Below are 23,709 nucleotides of genomic sequence, written 5' to 3'. Positions count from 1 at the left end.
TTCATTTGATACTGTCTGCAGTCTGTATTCTCTGTTTTGACCTTGCAAGAAGTATCTTTCATTTGATACTGTCTGCGGTCTGTATTCTCTGTTTTGACCTTGCTAGACATATCATTCAGTTGATACTGTCTGTGGTCTGTGTTCACTGTATTAGACCTTACTAACTGTACCTTTCATTAGGTACCGTCTGGGGTCTGTGTCTCTTTCTGTTAGACTGAGCCAGGCGTGTCGTTCATTCGATACTCTGCTGGAGTCTATGATTCCTTTGCCTTAGTCAGCAGTCCTCACTGTTGAGGCACATGTTATTTCCCTGAATTCTTCTGCTTCCTTAATAATCAAATTCTGTATTTTGATAATGATAGCAATTAAGGGAAAACTACTTTTTACCACATAACTCCGTTCAGTCTTGGTAGAAGGCTGCTTTTATAAAAGAAAATATAGGATTTTCTGGAAAGAACTCTAATACACTGTAAACTCTTAAACTACTACTTTATAAAGTTATTTGACTAAATGACACTAAATGCTTATGAACTCACCAGCATTTGTAAAAATGCTGATACTCGCTTTTCAAATAACTTGTATTCTCAGGTTAGCATTAGACAGGTACATCCCAGGAGCTGTTGATGAAGATAACTTAGTATCACGCTGTATTTATTTCATACTTGTATTTCTTTGATGTATTGTAAACTATGTAAAACTATTATTATTAATGCAATGTTTTGTTGTACTTTGATTACTATAATGCATGTGTTGTGATACTTGACATGACGTCATCCACCCCAGAACGTTTCCGCCGTTCCGGTTTTGGGGTGTGACAGATTGGTATCAGAGCATTGTTTATAGTGAGCTAAGTATATCAATTCATAAAAGATATACAACCTATAAACACAAAGGGATAAAACACTCTGACCAAGAATTATACTTTAAAATATAACCATATTTTACCAAAGTATAAGAACATCCAGAACCTAAACACTCGAACAAAAGTATCACAAGAACAACAAGAATAAAAGTCTTCGGATGTTGAGCATTGCCGTCAAACCTGGGCAGTTATGTAATTGTAAGCTGGAATAAATGTAACCTGATCAACTACATTTATTCGAGATGTGATGAACGTGTGCCAAGGAGTGATAGTGGTGTTGCAACAGGTCTGAAACTTACCAACTAGGAATGCTAGAGCCAAACATAAAGTTTAAAATACTATAGGAGTATTTTGGAATACTAAAAGACTAACAATAATCCCATAATCATAATCAAAAGATAAGAATCAAACAAGAATTAAAATACCATAGGGGTATTTTAGGATCCATAACTAACCTTGTGTGAAGAACTAAGAAGATCCTTATTGATATACCTACATTTACAGAAAATATACTCCCAAGGTTATATATAATAAGGATCCCATAGGCTAAGAATGTGTGGTTTCGCCCTACTTCCTTTTCCTTGTTTGGATGTGGTTCTAGAGTAGTATCACATATTCGAAGGCCTATCAGATCTAAGCTATATATGATTTGTATACCCTGTGTAATCGTAGCAGGACTCGATATGGATCATCCAGTGAAATGTTAATAGTCTATTAGGATTCTTTAGACATTTCCATTCTCGCACGAACCTTGTAGAAAACCCTATCCACTTCAGTGCTTGACAGAAGAGTTGATTCCGTCCCCGAAGAAGTTCATTGAGAAGATTTCCAGCTAGGAAACGAATGAACTAGGTCGAGACTATTGAATTCACCAAGTGCCCATATCTTTTCGGGACAAAGGTGAGAAAATCGCCTAAACTTCGGAGATTCCCAGTCATCCATCATGAAGTGGTGACACCCAGAGTCGGAATCAGAAGGAAGGCGGAGTAGAAATTCAATATATCCATACAAGGAGAGAACCCTAGGTAACTACCCGAAGGAAACCAACACCGATTCCAGCCAAAGATACGAGGCAGACAGAGGGAGCCAGTACATGGAACCCGAGAATTGTCTTTTCCTCGTGTTCGTCACACTAATAAACCCTTAAAAGAATACAATTTAGTGAGTTAGTGGTTACACTACTCACACTATGTGTTAGGTAAATCGTCGTTTTCCCATTGCCAGTCACACGATTAGAGCGGATCCCCGCACCTCTATTGATAGTATTTAGCCACAAGCCTTCATGATCCTCTCTTTCCGCGGTTTCGTTCCGAACTATTCTCAAATCTCTCCAGGCCGGAGAGTGAAACCTTTCCCAGTATAAAGGTAACATAGTAGGAATGACTCGCATCTTATGGCCCTTTTTCCGATACTTATACCCCTACCTTGCACACCAGGACTACATCATAGGGATGTAGGTCGACACTCAGACAACCAACATCCGAGGCACGGGAAAGTTTATGCCTAATACAGTCAGGAAAGATATGTCCAAGACTAGCCATCGTCTCTCATCATCTTGTATTCCTTTCCGTGTAGGAAAAACCATGCCACCGAAGAAGCGTAACCAGTCCGCAAGCAAGAAACCTACTCTCTTATTCGATGAAGCTACGTTCCAAGCTGCAGTCTCGGCAGCCGTAGCAGCTGTCATGGCTCACCCGAATGCTAACAACGCCAATGTTAGCAAGTGCCTTATCGGGATTTCCGATCCTAGCAATGGACAACAGCAACCAACACCTTCATACCCAGCCACCCAAGAACCTCAACCGAACCCACTGAAGAGAAAGATCAAGATCGAAGAGGGAAGTACCTCAGCTCAAGGACCTTCCAAAGGGCAACGAGCTGAGATGGTTAAATTCCCTGCCAACCCTTCCATCCCTACACCTAGGAGACCATACTTAGGAAACCTTCCTCGTTGCAGCAAGTGCAGCTACCATCATCATGGTGTCTGCCGGGAGCTCTATTGCGCTAGGTGCCACATGTTGGGGCATACTGCTCGCGTCTGTAGAACCCTGGTTGAGTTCATTACATCAACCACCAATGTGGTGACCCGTACAGTTTGCCACCTATGTGGTGAAGTGGGACACATCAAGAAGGACTGCCCAACCGAAGGGAAAGACAAAGACACAGGAGGAGTCTAACTCTAATGCTTAAGGAGAAGCATCAAGGAACCTAGTAGATTTTGGGTACGTCTCTCAATCTCGGATAACTAAACTGAATATAATAAAAGGCTAATTCAAATGTAATTTTCTTCCCCATTAAGGCGAAAGTCGCAGCACTGTTATAAAATTTAAAATTCATTAGGTAAAACTATAATGGCAAAACATATACGTTACGGCCGTGTATAGTTAAGATAGATAGACCTAGAGTGAGTGAATGCCACCTCATTTCCTGTTCCTCGTTTGGTTGTGGATTTAGGGCGGAGTCGCTCAGTCAACAGTCCTCCCCACCTTAGTTATACATGACTAGTATATGTTAGGCGATTATAGAAATGACTTGTGAAAATCCATTCATGAAAAAGGTACTCTATTCAGAACACTTAGGACTCTCTATAGTTCCGCGTCGATTCGATCGGTCCAAGTATCCGCGGCAGTGATACGCAGGACGAAACCCAAGACGCCTGGAACTTGTGCGCCTGTTCGGCGCATGACTCTATCGACTCTCACTTTATATCATGTCAGAGTGTGCCAACTTCGACGACTCTATCGATCATGGTTTGACTTCGTTCAGCCATGTGTAAATCCTTAGTGTTGTGTAAAAAGGACTTTCCCCATAGCCCTTTCGGCAAATAAAGGTTCTTCCGAACCTTAACAAAATAAAAACCATAAAGACTAATGCGATCCGTCAGTCGTCCCTCTTATCTCAAACTTTCCGAAGTACCCAGGAGAAGGGTACCGTGCGCTGTTAACCAACCCTCCTTAGACAGATAAGAACTGAAGCGAAAGGCACTGCATGCATTCCAGAAGACGATAACCACCCGAAGCATACCTAGTAGATTCCCTAGAAAGACCCTTCATCCTATCCCATGGAACGGGAGCTAGAGTCAAGAGAACCCTACGGATTGAGCTACTATAATGACCACAAATCCGAAGTCGTTGTCATTCCACTTGAGCCAACCTTGTAGCTAACACCCTCGGTTGATAAAGAAACCTGAGTCGTAAGATACAAGGACATGGACTACGACCATCCATTCACGCTTAATGCCCCGAAGTAAGCAATGCAGCGAATAGACCGGAAATCCGAAAGCTGCGATGAGTTAAACTCTACGAAGAGTGGATGAAAAGATTAAAGTTCCGAGTGATGGAACCTATACTCACTAGATCCGATCTAGACCGAGAAAACTCAGAACCTTTGGAAGAGTAGTGGCAGTAGATGCTCGCACTACTCAGATACTTTGTCCATCCTGTTATAGACAAGTAGTGTCTATCATCCTCCACCCTCTCGCATGGAAGAAATCGTCGTCGCCCTGTAGACGATAAAATGCATTCTTCGAAGTGAACACTAGAATACCGAGAACCACAGGATAACCTTCGCAGCCAAGAATACTTGATCAAGTGCGAAAGTAGTTGCGTCAAGCCTCATGACCCAGATCCCGAAGAGATTATAGACTTGACACCAGCCTTGGTGTTAGTCTAGGGGTTATGCAGGAGGATGCGCTTTCCACACTAGAATAAACCAAAGTCTTATAGATTAATTGGACTATTAGGTGTTCCACGAATACTATCTCACCCAGAAATAGTAGAAGCACCTCCAGGGATAGTCCAACGCTCGTCTAGTGAAACCCTACCTCCCCGACCCTAAGGATTTCCGTCGGTAATATCTCAAGAATCAGAAGTGTAAGTTCATTTTGCACGAGATTGAGATAGACTCTCGGCAGCAAACAAATACCGTAGACACGCAACCCATCCGATGATCTCGAAAGTCTCTAACAACCAGTTGACAGGAAACGCGAAACCAAGGACAACCCGAGCTTCCGAAGAACCAACCTAAAGGACAACACTACCAGTATGAGAGAGAACGTTAGGAACTTCGGAATGGCGATCATGCTAGTGATGATCTTGCCATAGAAGTATACTATGTTCTAGGTACTGAAAAGCTATACCCTTCCGAGAGCTTAGGGCCATCTGAAAATCCTTTACGGAGATTGGTCAGACCACTACTACTTCCAGATATTCCACAAGTTTCACACCCGATAGAACCACTTCTTAGACTTGATGTGCGATTGCCCGACGTCACTCTTGGTACCCCAAATCGTCTCGATAGAAACCGTTGAGAACCCTAACCTCGTAGATACACCAGTCGGAACCCACTAGCTACACGAGACGGAATCCGCATCCCGTAGGTGAAGGTTTGTTGGAATGACAAACACAGACCAGAGTTCACTTGGGAATGCGAGGACAAACAGAATAGGAAGTACCCTCCTGCCTCTACTCGGTCATTCATACCAATTACCTTGCCTAGACCTGAATTTCGGGACGAAATTCCCTCTAACGGGGGGATGATGTGATAACCCAAAGTTATTCCGTTACATTACCCCGTTACCGTTAACGGAATATTCCACTGTATAAAAGTTTCGTTAATTAGAGGTCACCAATTAAATCAATATTTCATTTATGTCGTTAAGTCGTGATAAGAGAAATAAAAACTCATAATACACATTTCCATTTAATTGGAAAAGTTAGTTTTTGTTATTACGACCACTAAATCGGGTGCAACTAAAAGCCCCGTTAAACGATAGTATCGGGTAGAATATCACTGAGCTCCAACTCCCACCCATATATAAGGGGGACTAAACTCCATTTGAGCCTTTCCACCCTCTCTCTCTCTCTATACTCTCTCTCTAGACTCGTTTTGACCCGAATCCACAACCAAATCGTAAGTCCACTTACCCTAGCTTGTTCTAAACATCTTGGCTTGTGATTATACCCCAAAAATCGGACTTAGAAGCTGTGAAAGAGGAGTTTATGGCCTAGGATCCTCCTTAGGCCGTAAACCCCTTAAATAAGGCCAAAATGACCCAAGTTTGTCCCGTTGAGCCTAGGAACCAATTAAGGAATTTATCTAGGAGTGTTTAAACATGAAAACACAATGATTTAAGGCCTAAAAGATAGTTTACAGCCCAAGCACATGCTTAGGCCGTAAACACCTCTTATGATTGTATAAATGCCCCAAAAACACTCCCAAACCACCCTTAGGCTTAAGACATAATTTAGGGACATGCTAATTCGGGTTTAGATCATTCAAACACAAGGAATTGACGGATTAAAAGGAGTTTACGGCCCATACATATGCCAAGGCCGTAAACACCCCCAAGCATGCCAAAATGTTGGTTTTTGTCCCCCAAATGGCCTTAGACTATTACTATAAAATGCTAGGAGGGAATTAGGGACTTAAAACTTCAATAAAATCAAGGTGTAGGAGTTCACGGCCGTGAACTCCCATAGGGGTGGTTCATGGGCTGTAAACTCCCCAATGGTGCCTTTAAAAACCCTAAACCCATTCATACCTCTTGGATTTGGACCTAGCAAAATTCCACAAACAAGATTGAGCCCTTAAAACACACTAGAACCCCTCACCATGAGTTTACGGCCGTAAACTCATGGTGAGTAGTCCCTGGGCCGTAAACTAAGTATTGAGAGTTTACTCTCGGAGAGTAAACTCCATTCCTAAGCCATATTCACCCTTAGATGTTACCCGGGACACCCCAAACACTTAACCAAAGTGTCTTCCGCTCCTTAGAGTGCATATACTTGTTTAATTGGTATATAATATACTAATTGTACGTGAACATATGTTATCATATGTTAAATAGGTCTCTAAGTGTGTCCAAGTCCTTACTTGACACCGAGCGCCCAACCGGCACCTTCGTCGGATCCACTAACGCCAGGTGAGTTCATACCTCTGAATGGACCTTTTAAATGTTTTTACATGTTTTATGGGGGGGGAATACAAGTTAAACATGCCAGTTATCATATAAATCATCTGTGATTGATAACCCGCTTGTACAAGGATTTACCACACTATAAACTGTTTTACCAAGTAGGACACTATGAATGGTTTTCTAAAAGGTTTTCACTTGTTCAAAAACTCTTACTTATACTGTTTTATCAAAGTTCATTTTAAACTGGTTTATGAATAGTTTCTAAAGGATTTCTAAAGGTTTTCAAACTCATTTTTACAAAAGAATACACTGTCGTGATTTTCTCAAGAATAAGGGTTTTTCTCCCATGTTTCGATACTCCCTCTCAGTTTAAACTCCGACTTGTTAACGCTTTCACTTCGTGATACGCTTATACTGTTAACACTTTTAGTTCACTTATACTTATTAGAATTTTACTTCACTTATACTCATTACGCTTGTACTTCAATTATACTTGTTATCGCTTCTACTTCACTTATATAGGTTAACGCTCCTACTACACGATTCACTTATACTTCTCGATACACTTCTACTTCACGATACACTCCTGCTTCACGATACACTCCTACTTCACGATACGATCCTACTTCACGATATGATTCCACTTGATACACACTCGAGCATAGTTAGATGTATGTCTGTGCTTGTATAGATGCATATAAATAATGATTGAAGGACTTAGGAAGGCTTGTCCGCCCTATTTCCTTTTCTTTATTGAGATGTGGTCTGGTGGGATCAGATGTCCATCCGAAGGTCGTTTGATTCATTAGTTATATATTATGTACACAAGCATAGACATGTGGGTTTACTTTAGTCAGTTCAGTTATGAGTCTCTACCTCTAGTTCAGCACTTACATTAGAAACACACTACCCACTATTTGGAAGTCTCTACCCACTATTTGGGGTGCATCTTCAGGACACGGCCTTCTCCGTCGTCTAGTTGGTAACCAGAGTCTCCTGTAGGGAGAGCGGACATTGTGTGTATAGATCTATACGGGATTGACACCCCCGCACCCCGACTGCTAGCTACAGTCCACGGCCAACCACGCCAAGGGGTGACAAATGTCATATTTATAGACACTTGTAGGGCATCTGGAACTCTAGTCAGTATGGTTACGAGTATCCCAGGTTGCCTTATAATTCATGGCCTTAAGGTAACGGCATTTCACCGGCAATTTACATTGTATGCTGGTAACTCATTTTCAGAGTCACGCTGTTTTGACCTTGCAAGATGTATCTTTCATTTGATAATGTCTGCGGTCTGTATTCTCTGTTTTGACCTTGCAAGAAGTATCTTTCATTTGATACTGTCTGCGGTCTGTATTCTCTGTTTTGTCCTTGCAAGATGTATCTTTCATTTGATACTGTCTGCGGTCTGTATTCTCTATTTTGACCTTGCTAGACGTATCAGTCAGTTGATACTGTCTGTGGTCTGTGTTCACTGTATTAGACCTTACTAGTTGTACCTTTCATTTGGTACCGTCTGGGGTCTGTGTCTCTTTCTGTTAGACTGAGTTAGGCGTGTCGTTCATTCGATACTCTCCTGGAGTCTATGATTCCTTTGCCTTAGTCAACAGTCCTCACTGCTGAGGCACATGTTATTTCCCTGAATTCTTCTGCTTCCTTAATAATCAAGCTCTGTATTTTGATAATGATAGCGATTAAGGGAAAACTACTTTTTACCACACAACTCTGTCCAGTCTTGGTAGAAGGCTGCTTTTATAAAAGAAAATACAGGATTTTCTGGAAAGAACTCTAATACACTGTAAACTCTTAAACTACTACTTTATAAAGTTATTTGACTAAATGACACTAAATGCTTATGAACTCACCAGCATTTGTAAAAATGCTGATACTCGCTTTTCAAATAACTTGTATTCTCAGGTTAGCACTAGACAGGTACATCCCAGGAGCTGTTGATGAAGATAGCTTAGTATCACGCTGTATTTATTTCATACTTGTATTTCTTTGATGTATTGTAAACTATGTAAAACTATTACTATTAATGCAATGTTTTGTTGTACTTTGATTACTATAATGCATGTGTTGTGATACTTGACATGACGTCATCCATCCCAGAACATTTCCGCCGTTCCGGTTTTGGGGTGTGACATTACCCCTTGGTTGGTTTGGAAACATGCGCCTCTTTCTAGGTGTCAGTTTTCTTTCCCCTTTTTTCTGGCTTGTCAGCTTCTTCAATGGAGCGAACCATGGTTGGCGTAAGCTTCCTTGGACCCGAAGATGGAATCTTTCTATATTGTTGCAGAATGTTACTCGTTGCAGAGACACAAGCGATCATTGTTTCAGGAACGGATCCAGTGAAGGAGTACTTGGTGGGATCTGTGACGATTATCTTGGTTGTGTGAAAAGTGGCGATGGAGGAGAGAAGAGAATCCGCCATGATTGGAACGTGAAGACGATCCATTGCCCACTTAGTGATTATAGACCAATATCGCCCACAGGAGATCTCTAAGTGTCTGGACAAAGAGACCAAGCTTTGAACCAGTTGTTGCCAAATAATGGTTCCATAATCCAAATCTATCCCATGGTACAGTCCATATAGCACAGTCATAAAAGACTTGCTCGCCCCATCTGATCCAGTGCTTCGCTCAGAGAGCCCTTTAAACAGTAGAGTGAAAAGGCCATTCCATTGAGGAGGAAGGTAGGACTTCTTGAACTTGGTAATGGTGGTGAGGGTTTCAGTATACCCCATTTGATAAAACATAACGAATAGTTGACCAGTGGTGATGGATTCGGGGTTTACCAGGGTTTGTTCTTGAGAAAGACCAATTAGGGCATAGAAGTGGTGCTTGGAGATGGAAGTCTTCTCGTTGTGTACTTCAAAGTGAATCCTTTCAGCAGTTTTGTCGTAATATGCAGTGGAGTAGATGAGTGAGAGGCAGGACATTGGTACAACTTCAACTTTGGTCAGAGCGTCGATGAGAGGGGAGTATTTGAGACACTCGATGACATATAGCATGTAGGGTTCATAGAGAAAAGGAGTAAGATCGATGATCAGGTTTTGTTGAGGTTTGATGGTGAGAAGGGGTTGGCGAACAGAGGTATCATGAACTGAAGAAGAGTCTGCCATTGTAGAAGATGATGAACAGTAAGAGTAATCGCCTTTGTTCGTTGAGAGAGTTTTGTAAGTGATAAAGAGGAAAAGAGGAGCATGTCAAAACCTTTTATACTTACAAGGAGGAGAGAGAAAAATCCGGCTAATATCTTGGATTATTTCAAAAAGAGCGCCTGACTTGACGGATGAACAGTTGTCATACCGATGATGAAGCAGGAAAGAGAAAGGATGTTTCCTTTTTGCACGCCATCCCATAAAAATCGCTTTTTCAAATCAACAAAACGATTGGATAACCGCTGAGTCAGCATTCACTTTATGCCAATCGTCACCCCAGAATTCATTTGAATCACCATTGCCTGTTGTGCTTTATTGAACAGCCTTAAAAGAACTAGATTGTGGAAAATTAAAAAATTTCGTGCATAGGGTGTAAAAGATAAAGAAATAAAGAAAACTTTTTGTGATAATTGGTGATGTCTTAAAGAGACATAAAACGACTGATTCTGGGCAGGAATCACTTCCTTCAAAGTCAAGAGAGACAATACAGTGCTTGTTTGGTTTCCCATTAAATAACGATCAATAACTTGTGAAGAAGTATTGAAAGGCATATTTTTAGAGATAATAAAGGGTGGATTTCGCTTCAATTCATAATTTCGATGCTTGACATAAGACCGAAACTGAACGAAGTACTTGTGAGATCAATGTGATCTGTTGAACAAGTAGGTAGGATATATGTTATAATGAGAAAAGAAAGTATAGAAATCTCAAAAACAAAAAGAAACTAGATCTTTAGGGGAAGAAAAGCCTTGGTTTTAGACAAATTCATAAAAGATCACTCAAAAATAAAAAAAGATTTCATTAGGTAACAAGTAAGATCTTGAATATGATAATTCACCGTCAATTCATTATTGGTGTTGAATTGTGGGTTTCACTTAGTACATAGTGGCACGAAACTAAGATCATTAACATAGATTTTGTATAACCATAAACCTCAGTGGTAAATACTGAGAGTCTTAAGGGCTATTGATGTGTGTAAAACCAACTAGTTTTAATCCTACTAACTTAAACACAAAGACGAACACACGAAAGGCACTGTACCTATCGATTAGCAGTTTAGTTCAGGTAAGTAGGGTATCGAACACAGGGAACAGTAAACAATTAAAAGAAATGCTAATATTATCTAAATAAAACAAGTAATAGAAAGGGGGTTTCTCTAGTTTTGCAAGACTAGAAACTTAAACAATTAATTAAAACTTAAACTAAGAAACTAAGAGCTAAGCAAATAATAATCAACTAAATTCAATAATAAAGAGGACTTCTGTTTAGGTTCGACTCATTTGTTCCCATGGATGATTTCAATGTATCGGATTAATTCTTCATTGGCTTTTGACTAAGATGATTAGTTTCACGTTCGCTATTACTAATCCTTAGGAAACAAATTAACTCAAGCAGTGGCCAGTTGTCTAAATTAATGGATTTCCTAGTTATTGATTCGGGTTAAATAAGACTTGTAATGGTTAATTAAATTGGCCCATCAACCTCTTGCTGATGTTCATCAAACAAGCTCACACATTAACTTACCTATCTTCTAGTTAATTCTAGTTTCACATTCGCTATTCCTAGACATACAACTATGTGGTCATAATAAATCATATGAAATTAATAACTAAGAGATGTTCATACAACTTAATTACTGATTTATTAATAGAAGAATAGTTATTGTTAACACATAAGGTTCTTTAACAAGCTTAATAAAACATAATCACCAATTAAAATTAATCCTAATCAAATAATCAATCCATGTTCACAAATTCATCTACCTAAACAGAAGTTATGAGTTTTAGCTCATGATTAGAACAGAAACAAGCTCAAAAACAAAATCAATTGGTAAAAACATAGTTCAAACAAGAGATTAGATAAGAGTAAACCTGATTTTGACTTGATTCTCCTTAAAATTGAATGTAGGGTTGATTCCTTAGCTTCCCACGCTCCAACAGCACCTTTAGTCGACAATTGGCCTCCAAGGGTTCATCTATATGCTAGGGTATCGATCTGAAAGTCCCTTTATATAGATTTTCACAAAACAGGGGCTACTCGGCGAGTCCAGTGACCTACTCGGCGAGTCCGTCACTTAAAACCCGTGTACGGCAAGTCAGCGCGTCCAGAATCGCGAAAGTTCGAAGTGAATCGTCGAGTTTATGGCCTACTCGTCGAGTCCGTTTGGAATCTGCATTTTCTCAAAACAAAAAAGTCGTCCGAAATTGTTTCTAGTTTTCAGAACATTTTGAATCTCGTCAATCGGAGTTACAGTTCATGAGATATGTCCAAAATACTAACGAGGGGTCAAGCTGTCCAGCTACACCCTTCTTTCTTCAAAATCCAAGATCCAAGCTTCCAATCGCTAGTTCCGCTTCCTTTTCCATCCGAGCATGTAATTGTTGCTAAAAAATGAAATTATAAACTAATTAAGCACCTTTTGTTCATTAAATGAGATAAAATCAACATAAAGTACTAAGATAATGCATGAATTTTATAACTAAATATGCCCATATCAGTTATATTGATGAAACGAAGTATAATGGAGAAAAATGATGGAGATGGTATAAGAAGCGAATATACCTCTGCTATGAAAAAGTAGGACCAAGCAGAAAACTCTAAACTCAATATGAGTAGAGTAAGGTAGCTCATGATCAGAGTGAATATTGCAGCCTGGTTTGGGAATACATGATTTGTATATATCATATTATTAAGGCTTCACTCAAAATCTTTTGAGGCTTTAGTCAAAATACAGTAGCATGCTTCTAGGGACGTGTGAACAGTGTGTAGAAAATACATAATACCTTATGGATCTTCCTCATTGAGAATAATACTAAAAAAACTTGATTAAAACGAAAAATAATTTTGTAGTTTGTTTAAAAGAGTTAATTGAACAAAAAGGAAAATATTTTTGAGTTTTATAAATATAAAAAGAAATATTGAAAAGAATGTACATAGTAATACCATCAAAATTCCCTAAGAAGAAAAAGAAGCGAACGAGTTCAGAAGGACCGAACCCGAGATAGACCGAACGTTCGGTTCATTTCGGTTCTTGGTCGAACTTCACCCGAAATAGACCGAACGTTCGGTTCATTTTGGTTCACTCTATTTTGCTTGTTACCTTTATTGAAGCGAAGGCAATTTTGGTACGGATTCTGCTTCCATCATTCCTAGGCCTTGTAAAATCTTGTTAAAGCTCGCTTCAGGTAAAGCCTTAGTGAATATATCTGCCAGTTGATCGGTCGTTCTTACGAAGTGAATTTCTATGTTGCTATCTTCCACGTGATCCTTGATAAAGTGATACCTCAGTGCTATATGTTTAGTCTTTGAGTGTTGCACTGGGTTGTGACAAATCCTAATTGCGCTTTCAGAGTCGCAATATAGTGGGATTTTCTTCATGTTTAGCCCATAATCTCTAAGCTGACTTTGTATCCATACCACTTGAGATGTGCATGATGATGCAGTAATGTATTCAGCTTCTGCAGTGGAGAGAGAGACACAAGTTTGTTTCTTCGATTGCCAACTAACCAATTTACCATCTAGAAATTGGCATCCTCCAGTGGTGCTTTTACGATCTAATCCACAACCACCTAAGTCAGCGTGTGAAAATGCTTGAACAAAGAATCCTGAGTTGGCTGGATACCACAGACCGAGAGAAGAGGTTCGCTTCAGATAGCGAAAGATATTTTTCACGGCTTGCAGATGAGGTTCACGGGGGTTAGCTTGGAATCTGGCACAGTAACAGACTGCCAACATGATGTCAGTTATACTGGCTGTGAGATACATCAGAGACCCAATCATTTGACGATAGAGCGTCATATCAGCAGCTGACTTTTCCAATGAGGGTGTAAGCTTTGTCCCAAAGGCCATCGGCACTTTCACTTTGGAGTCTCCCATCATACAAAACTTAGCCAATAGTGTCTTGGTGTATGCCTCCTGATTAATAAAAATGCCTTCGGGTCCCTGTCTAATGTTCAAGCCAAGGAAAAAGTTAATTGGAACCATTGAGCTCATCTCAAATTTAGTTTCCATCAACTTCCTGAATTCAGCTGTTAAGCTGGGATTCGTGGAACCAAAGATGATGTAATTAACATAAATTTAGACTATCATAAGGTGGTTACCTTCTCTCTTGTGAAAGAAGGTTGGGTCAACCGAATCTTGTTTGAATTTAGACATTTTTAAGAATCGAGTTAAATTTTCATACCATGCTCTGGGAGCCTGTTTTAGGCCACATACCGCTTTGTCAAGTATGTAACAATGATCTGGATACTTCTCGTTCACGAAACCTGGCGGTTGCTCAACATACACAGTCTCTTCAAGTTCTCCATTGAGAAAGGAACATTTGACATCCATCTGATAGACTTCAAAGTTCTTGTGTGCAGCATAGGCAAGAAAGATACGAACATACTCTAATCTTGCAACAGGAGCGGAGGTCTCTTCATAATCGATGCCTTCTTCCTGACAGTAGCCTTTGACAACCAACCAAGCTTTGTTTCGAATGACATTTCCCTCCTTATCCATCTTGTTTCTGAATACCCATTTGAGACCGACAACCGAAGCATCCTTTGGAGTTGGAATAAGTTGCCATACTTTGTTTCTTTCAAACTCATTTAACTCATCTTGCATGCCTTGAACCCAGTCTGAATGATCAAGGGTAGAATTAACGGTCTTAGGTTGAATTTGGAAACAAAGGAGTTGAACATACAAAACTCTACTTGTGAAAAGAGTGCATCTTGTTTCGCTTTGATTTGAGATCGAGTTAACACCTTTTCTGAAGATTCCCCAATAATTTGACTTTGAGGATGATCTTTGGTCCATTTGATAAGCGGTGGATAATTTGAATCACAAGTGGGATCCAATTCTACATTGATTTCTTCTTCCAATTCTGACAGAATGTCATCATCATTGACGTTGGTGTTCTTCCCCTCGAAGGATGATGCATGTTCAATATATGGATTAGTATCACTTCCTTTGATTGGATTCTCAGAGGAGATTGAAGATTTTGACGATAGATTCTCCCCCTGGAACGATGAACCTTGATCGTGTTGAAGATATGGACCCCCCTGAACATTTGGAAGATCATTTGATGGTTCGCTTGCTTCTGGCCTCTTGGTTTCTTTGGGTTGATCATCAGCCATCTTTTGAGCAGCATCGTCGATGATTCGTTTTAGATTATCAACCTTGATGTCTTTCGCCGTTGATTGATAATAGAATGATGACTTTGCCTACTTTGATTTCCCATTTCACAGGCAGCACAGAGATGTTCTTTGTCAAATTTTAAAACTGGAAGACCTCGAACATGATCACCTAAAACCAACTTGTTGATATCCTTAAAATTCAGATGAGAGAGTCTTCGATGCCATAACCAACTTTCATCTGAGTGAGCCTTCATGAGTAAGCAAACTACTGGTTTACCTTGAATTGGGTTGAGGTTCAAAGGATACATTTCCCCCTTTCTCTTTGACTTCAGCAGAACGTTATTAGATTTCTTCTTGACAATCTCTGAGCCTTCATCATCAAATGATACCTTCAATCCAGTGCCAACTACCAGCTGTGATACGATGATAAGGTTGTGTTGGAGCCCTTCAACATAAGCCACTTTTCTTATAGAGAAATCGCCATTAGTGATCATTCCATAACCTTCGATGGTGCCAAATGAGTTGTTGCCGTACTTCACAATACCACCATCCTTGAGAGACCGAAAATCCCTCAGTTCTTCCTTCCTCCTTGTCATGTGACGCGAGCAGCCACTATCACTATACCATTCTTCGTCAAACTGCTCATCACGTATAACCTGCAAAATATTAAGCAGATTTAGGAACCCAAAGTTTCTTGGGTCCTTGTGAGCCTTTTACAGGACAGGGAATAGTAAGAGAAATATCAAACAAGTAAGTACATTTTATATTTAGTAGGATTGGGATTTGTGGTGTTGATGTCAGCATTCTTTTGGATCTCTTTTGGACGTCTGTTATCTTCTGGAAAGAGCTTTCCTTTTCCCTTTAAATCTTTTGAAGAAAAAGAATTATTAGAATGTGAAGGTTCAGAGGTGACATTGAATCTTCTGTGTGTCTGATTAAACTTGTAGGGATGAGGACCAAAACAGCTCTTTCAGTTGCTATTGGGTGGAGAACCGAAACCGCTCTTTCGGTTGATATTGCTCTGAGGACCGAAACTCTCCTTTTGGTTCCTTTCGGTCGAGGGACCGAAACTACCCTTTCGTTTCCTTTCCGTTGAGGGACCGAAACTACCCTTTTGGTTGATGTTGTTCTGAGGACTGAAACTCTCTTTTCGGTACCTTTCGGTCGAGGGACCGAAACTACCCTTTCGGTTCCTTGATGCCTCTTGAGATTTGTGCTTCCTTTCGATCCTTACAAAGTGAGGATTTTGTGATCTCCAAAACTGTTTTCTTTCTGATAGATTCTTCTTGTATCGCAGATTTCGTTGGTGTTTTCGATCAACCACCTGTTTCGGATTTCTGTGGATGTTAGCCTTTTTCTTTGAAGTAGGAGCATAGTTGTCACTCTTTGTTGAGGATGTTTCACTAGTGGTTTGCGTAGGTTCGCCCAATGAAGTTTTGGTTCCACTTGTGCTTGGCACATCATATCTTGTAGGCTCATTTAGTGGTTCGGGTACATATCTACCTTTCACTCTCCATGAGGTCTTTTGAGATAGGCCCTTCGTCTCATCAGCGTTGTCTATTGGTGCTGACCAGAAGAACTCGTCACATCCGTCAGCATTATCTTCTTCCACCATAGCTGTCAATTCTACAGTTTGTTGTGGAGTGACACCAGGGACCGTGTAGACTTGATTTGGAGTGGTTTGTACCTTTGGATACACAACAACTTTTGCTTTAAGAAATTAATTTTCAGAAATTAAATTTTTACGTGTTTCAGGTTCGCTCTTGACAAATTCTGAACAGTCCACCAAATCTTCTACAAAGATTTCACTCAGATCATCATCCTCATTAAGTTCAAATGCATTTTCAACATCAATTTTATTTTCTGAATTTAATTTGGCATTCAAAGAGTCAAATTTCTATACAGCTTCGGTTCTTAACTTCAATCTATCCTTCTCATCTAACAGATTTTTAAGCATATCCTTGTGGTCTTTGGACTTTATGTAGGATTCAATTTTGTCAAGACCAATTTTATATGCAAGAGAGACCTCGTCAGAAGATACAACGCTTTCACAGTTATAGGCTTCAACATCGATTTCATCCTCCTTTAACTCAAGGAAGGGTAAAATCATGCGATGTATCTTCTTTCCTATTTCACAATCAAGATGCAACTGAGTGATATTAAAATAAAGTCTTTTAGCAATCAAACAAAACACATTTCGTAGTTTTAAAAGTTTAATGTTGTCTCTTTGCAAATAAATCGAATCATCCTTAGACCTAATCAACTCTTTCTCCTTCTGCTCAATCCACATCCTCCTTTCCTCACTCTTCGATGATATCCTTCTTGATAACTCATCACATTCGTTGATCTGTGCACTGACAGGTTTAGCAGCAAAACACCTGTCCTCTCGCTCCTTCTCGCCTTCTATCCCACAATCGGTTGTATATCCTCTCATTTGAGACACACATTCGGTCACCATAAAACACCTTCCTGTTACAGGTTCTTCTTTCACCAGCATCGCCTTCCCATGAATGGGCTTTCTGACTTCTTCATCCTCTGAATCTGTGGACCATACCTCCACACCACCAAATTCACCGTGATTGTCTGTATCCTGTACAATCAAAGCATTCATAGTAACATTGTTAGCAGTAGACTTTCTTTTCTTGACTTCCTCCAATCGTCTCAGGAGGCTCGCTTCTTCATCATCATCATTTATCTTTTCTGCTTTCTTTTTCATCATACAGTCTTTTGCAAAATAGTTCTTGCCTCCATAGTAATGGCAATTAAATCCTGAGTCACCACCAAATTTCATTTCTTTCTTTGACTCTTCAGACTTCGACCCCATCTTCGGTCCCTCCTTGATCTTTTCGGTGCTGTAACTTCCTTGCCAGTTTTGGTTCTTGTTGGCTGGGAATTTCCTTTTAATGAATTTTCTAGGATTGGATACCATCATGGCATACTCTTTACCGGTTAGATCATAATCGGCAAGATCCAATTCCTCTTCTTCTTCAACAGAGCTTTTTCCTTTAGAGATAAGGGGTAAAGAACCCAAACTGGAAACCACACTCGTTTCCTTAGACAGTGTACTTTCATGGGATTTCAAAATACCCACTAGTTTCGCCAGAGAATATGACTTGAACTGTTCATGTGCTTTAACAGTAGATACAACAACCATCCATTCGGGTCTAAGACCATTCATGAAAGTAAACCTTTTGTTCAATAACTTTCCTTTCAATCCCATGTTTTATCATTTTACTTAAAAGAAGATTAAAGCGATGAAAAGCTTGAACCAGTTTCTCTTCGGGCTTCTGCTTGAAATCACCAAATTCAGAAAGCAGGAGAGTTTGAATTGAATGTTCCACATCTTTATCAGTGGAATACAATTCTTTTAATCTGTCCAAATCTCTTTAGCAGTAGCACAAGAACTTACCAAACGAAACGTATCTGACTGCAAAGTAAACCTAATCATCCTCAAGGCCTTGATGTTGCATTGAAACTTTTCATTCTCATCTTGAGGAATATCTTTGACATCGTTAACAAGTTGATTGTACTCCTTCTGAGTTTTGACAATCTTTGAGGTGCTTGAGTGAGCAAATGGGCCAACAGTGATCGCTTCCCAGATCAAGTACCCATTATCCTCCGATCCAATCACATAATCTTCAAAGTGATGCGTCCAAACTTCATAATCTTGAGTATACAAGATTGGAATCCTTGTCGTAGAACCAATGCTGTTGGAGATGTTGATTGGATTGGTTTGAGAATCATCCATGGACATTGTAATGACTTTTGATCGATTACCTGTTTAAGATGAGACTTGTAATATATCGTTAGGGTTAGATCAACGATTAATGAGATACGTCAATATGGAATGACGGCTCAATTAATATCAATCAAAGTGGAATTAAAAACCCTAATAACTTCTTCGACAGAAGAGACGTGTATGAATTACACAGTCTCCTGCTCTAATACCAACTGATGAGAATAAATCTTAGATCGATTAGATCACAGGTAAGAATATGAAAATTAAACAAGACGAATACAATAATGATATGAACACAGAATGGAATCAAAGATGTGCTTATGATTCAAATAAAGTCACGCCTCAACAGAGCTCGATAAAGAACTTTCATTGTAGAGGCGAGCTAAAGTTTACAAAAACTCAATGAGAAAATAATTAAAAGCGTTAACTGCAAAGACTGCATGCATGCAGCTTATATACTAAACCCTAGAACAAAACATGCACGGTTGGACAGGCCCAATACCAGCAATCAAAATTGGGCTAAGGACCGAACCCATGACGCAACATAATAATCCCAACAATATATATATATATATATATATATATATATATATATATATATATATATATATATTAGGTATTAGTTTTACAGAAAAAAAATTATTTATAAACTTCTTTACCTATATATATATATATATATATATATATATATATATATATATTCTTTTCATAATAAACTTTCTAACCATTTAATATTATGATTAAGTAAAGTGTTTTTTTATTTAAATATTTTATTTTCAACCGTGTATCATTCTTATTATAACCTAGTATTTAAAACATGTAGCTTGTGTTGAAATAATATTGAAAATGGCCTTATAATAATTGATTATGATGCATCTCCTTCGGCGAATTGGGCCATGATAGCTGGCTGAAAAGTCATATGTTCACTTTCTAATCATTTAAGCCAAAAGATAATATTGCGAAGGTTTACATCTCCCTATTTGCTTTTGTTTAACTGTCCATATGAAACATGTTTCTAAATATAACGCTCACATTTTCCGAATTTTCACTATTGTAGTTTTTGATTTGGTTTGACAATGGTTTTTTCATACCTCAGTAGCTAGGTTAGCTACTTAGCTAGCTAAAACATTATTCTATTTTTGACAATGAAATTTCCTTTTAATTAATTATAAAGGTTTTTTACCCGACTTAAAATACATTTAAATCGGCCATGTATTATTGTATATTATTATACAAATATAACTTTGCAAATGTTGATAAAAATTGAAGGATAATCATAAAAATGACCGAAATTTACACATCTATGGCCATTTTTTGATTCTACAAAAGTTTTTCATTTTTTCCGATATAGGGCATCTTAGACCGAATTTTTTTTTATTTAGACTAAGCTTTTTGTCAAATAAAAAGTATATATCCACAATCGGATGACCAAATCGGAAACTTGAAGAAAACATTTCGTGTTTTTTTTTAATTAAAATGCAACAAAAAGTTTAACGAAAATCGTTGAAAAATAAAAGATTACAAGCAATCAATATATAATGCACATCTGGGATTTAAGAGACAAAACATTTAAAAAACGTTGGGTTTAAAGTAGACATCATATGTTTTAAATGTGGAGATGATATATTTTGTAATTTATGGTTATTTTGGTATTGATATATTTTGTAGTTTATGGTTATTTCGGTATGAAGTTAAAATTGGATCATTTCCTATAATCCTCATGACCAGGACTACATGGTTAAGTATGTGAATAATTTGTATTTCCCATAATTAGGCGTTAGGCCATTAGCACATTCATAAAATGAAAATTAAACCACAGAAATTTAGCACAAGGTGGCATGATCCGAATGTTGTTGGGTATTCCCCCAAAGTCCAATTGAAGTCCCAGCTGTTGACATGAAATGATCAGTGGATGCGCATTCACCTTCAGCTGAATAGTAGCAACAAGACCAACTGATCTTATGCCCACAACCTGATGATGCATTCCCAAGTTCTTGGTTAACGACCCCATCAAATAGTTCCCACTTCTCTCGACCTTGTTCAGGTATTCCTGTTGGGATACCATGTTAAGCAACTTCGAGGCATCCAGACAACATGCTGTGGGCATGAATTGTTTATCCGGCTGATAAAAATGAATGTAGTCAGCAAGTAAGTCGTTGACAACAATGGCGCCAATCCCAATGTCGTCTCCAAAGCCAATGAGCATAGCATCCGGTTCAACACCTAATGTTGTATGTGCCCATTGAGATCCGCTACGCCCTAACCCACATTGAACCTGGATTATCAAAGTATATATCATCTGTTTTTTTTTGTTTTGTTTTGTATATGCTTATATAGTTTAATAGAAAAAGAAATATACCTCATCCATCACAAGAAGTGTCTTGGAATTGTTACAAGCACTCCTCAAATCGATCAAGTCTTTTTGTTGAAACCTATATATGCCACACAGTCCCTGTAAGGGTTCTAGGAACACAATCTGAAACTCTCCTTCGTCAACTCGGTTAATTAACTCCTCAATTTGAATTGGGGGTGGACTTGAGTTAGGGATATTGATCGACAAGGACACATATGTTGGGGGTGAAGAGAACCTGAGTAACCTTGAGCAAGCTCCAGTAAACATCATTGCTTCATCCGACAAAGGGGAGTTGTACAACAACATCCCCCCTCTTGCAAACGATGCACTTGAGATCATATCCTAAAAGAGATCCTGCAATCAATTTCATTAATGTTAGTATTCAACTAGTATATACAAACTTCACAAATTAATCAAAAAACTTATGACCAGGATAGCTAGAATAATTAGATAAAAGCTCACTTGGCTTTCCGATATAGGATCAGAAGAAACGAAGGATTGCTTCAAACGAGGAAATCCTCCGGAGTACATGAAATCTAGTTCTACCTTCACTTTGCCCTGGAATTTTTTTTTGGTAGGAGCCATAAATATAAAGAAAAGAACCTTTTGAATGTTTCAAAGCACTTCACACTCATTTATACATGAAAAACAAGGGTTTAAGACTTAAATATCAGTAGTTTTGAAGGGATCGAAGCACTTCCCACAGATTTATAAATGATAAAGAAGATAAGAAGAAGCAATCAAATTACCAAGGGTCTAGACGATACACATTGGAACTATATAAACAAAATAGATCTATATCGTTAACAGAGGCTCTGTTTTCCACATTTTCAAAGCACTTTTGTAAATGATAATAGACATTAAAGAATAAGATTAGTAATTTTGAAAAGATCGATAAATGATAAGAAAAGGCAATCAAATTCCCCTAGGGTCTATGACCATTAAAGAAAATAGCTCGATATCATTACTACAGGTCTACGACGATAAAAATAAACAACATTGGAATTATACAAACAAAAGAGCTCGATATCATTACTACAGGCTCTCTGTTTTCCACATTTTTATATTCCTATGTATTGAATACTTACTGTGAACTAAATACTTACCATTAACACACGGAATTTGTTCTTTGTTTCCCCCATTTTCCTGGTGTTGTTCTTCACTGCAAGTCGAGCAAAGTTACCGCCGGTGAAGAAGATGGAATTCATGCCAGCTGCTCTGAATGCTATCGCTAGGCTTTCTTTAAACAATTCAAATGATGTAAAATCACCTTGCACCGGGCTGTTTGTCTTATATTAATTTGTTACAAGAGTGGTGGTGATCGTGGTGGTGCGTCCATTACTGCTGTGTCAAAGAGTGTAATAATACAGTACGAACGACCTCATACGTATAAAAAAAATTGTTTTAACGATTTCCTTTTTTCATAGAAATAAAAGTTTCTTACAACCCAACATAAAATTAAGTAAAATCTATATTTCTATGACTTCTTGTTAATATCTAATCTTAATATCTAATTTGACTAATCTTGAAAAAAAATACATGACGAAACATTTGAAGAGTTTTTATATTTGGATTTTCAAAAACTGAGAACTTCTCAACCCCATACCAACAATATTAAAATCAACAATACGCATAATCTCTGTACTATATTTTTAAATCTTTTTTATATTTAATCTTGAAAAAAAAAAATACAAAAACCATCAAAATTGGGATTTCGTCGACCCCTTGGTAAAAATATATTTCTCATAATTTCTTCTTTAGTCTTCGGAGAAGCAATAAGAACAAAATCAAACTAATTGAATTTTGTGATACCAATAATGAAATAGATTAAATTATAAATTACCAACAATAAATTTTTTAAAATATAAAAAACATATTAAAGAATTTGTTGGGTCAAAATAAGGTTTATACTTTACTTTTCTGGGCAATTATATTTTTTTGTAATAGTTTATGATTTTATGGTCTAGTTTACGGCTGAGTTTACGGCCGTAAACACCTTACGGCCGTAAACTCATTTACGGCCCATGTGTGTCCGTCCCATATTCAAGTATAAATAGAGGTGTTAGGGTGAGGAGTAATGATTGATGAACACTAGAGAGATTACGGCCAGAGAGAAACAGGAGCTTTTATGTGTGTGTGAATCTTTTGTATTCGGATCATAGTTCATATCAATATATACAAAGATTCTGTTAGGGTGCAAAGTCATGCTTGGATGTAATGTTTTAGGTTTTCCTCTTTGTATGTGTAAATGGGTTGAGTCTTTCCTATAAATAGGAAGTGAGTGACTCCCATTATGAAAAGATTCCATTTTGGAGTGTTAGACTAGAGAGAGAAATTGTATACAAGACCCATTTGTATAATCTTTCTAGATCTAATAAAAGCTTACAAAGAATTATTTACTCTTTGTGTTCTTGAATTTGTATGATGAATCACTAGATCTTTCTAATTCTGCACATGCCATCATAACCAACACCACTACAATTGGTATCAGAGCGGGTGTTCTTGAATCTCATCAAGAATTGATCCTTGATGGCTATTTTGATTTGGTGATT

The 23,709-nt window shown here is 38.4% G+C and overlaps 1 protein-coding gene across 1 annotated transcript; it reads right to left on the bottom strand.

Moving 5' to 3' along the window:
* Nucleotides 1-20,581: 20,581 nt before the first annotated feature.
* LOC128134086 (acetylornithine aminotransferase, chloroplastic/mitochondrial-like) lies at nucleotides 20,582-22,496 on the bottom strand. Its single transcript, XM_052771498.1, has 6 exons — nucleotides 22,465-22,496; nucleotides 22,264-22,393; nucleotides 21,620-21,715; nucleotides 21,393-21,499; nucleotides 21,164-21,236; nucleotides 20,582-21,079 (listed from the first exon to the last, which is right to left on the bottom strand). The coding sequence occupies exons 1-6, from the start codon at nucleotides 22,494-22,496 to the stop codon at nucleotides 20,582-20,584; spliced, it is 936 nt and encodes a 311-aa protein (XP_052627458.1).
* Between the last annotated feature and the right edge of the window lie 1,213 nt (nucleotides 22,497-23,709).

The sequence above is a fragment of the Lactuca sativa genome, chromosome 5 (assembly GCF_002870075.4).
Source record: "Lactuca sativa cultivar Salinas chromosome 5, Lsat_Salinas_v11, whole genome shotgun sequence".
Taxonomy (NCBI): Eukaryota; Viridiplantae; Streptophyta; class Magnoliopsida; order Asterales; family Asteraceae; genus Lactuca; species Lactuca sativa.
Note: the sequence above shows the minus strand (reverse complement) of the source record. Positions and strands in the feature narration are given on the sequence as shown.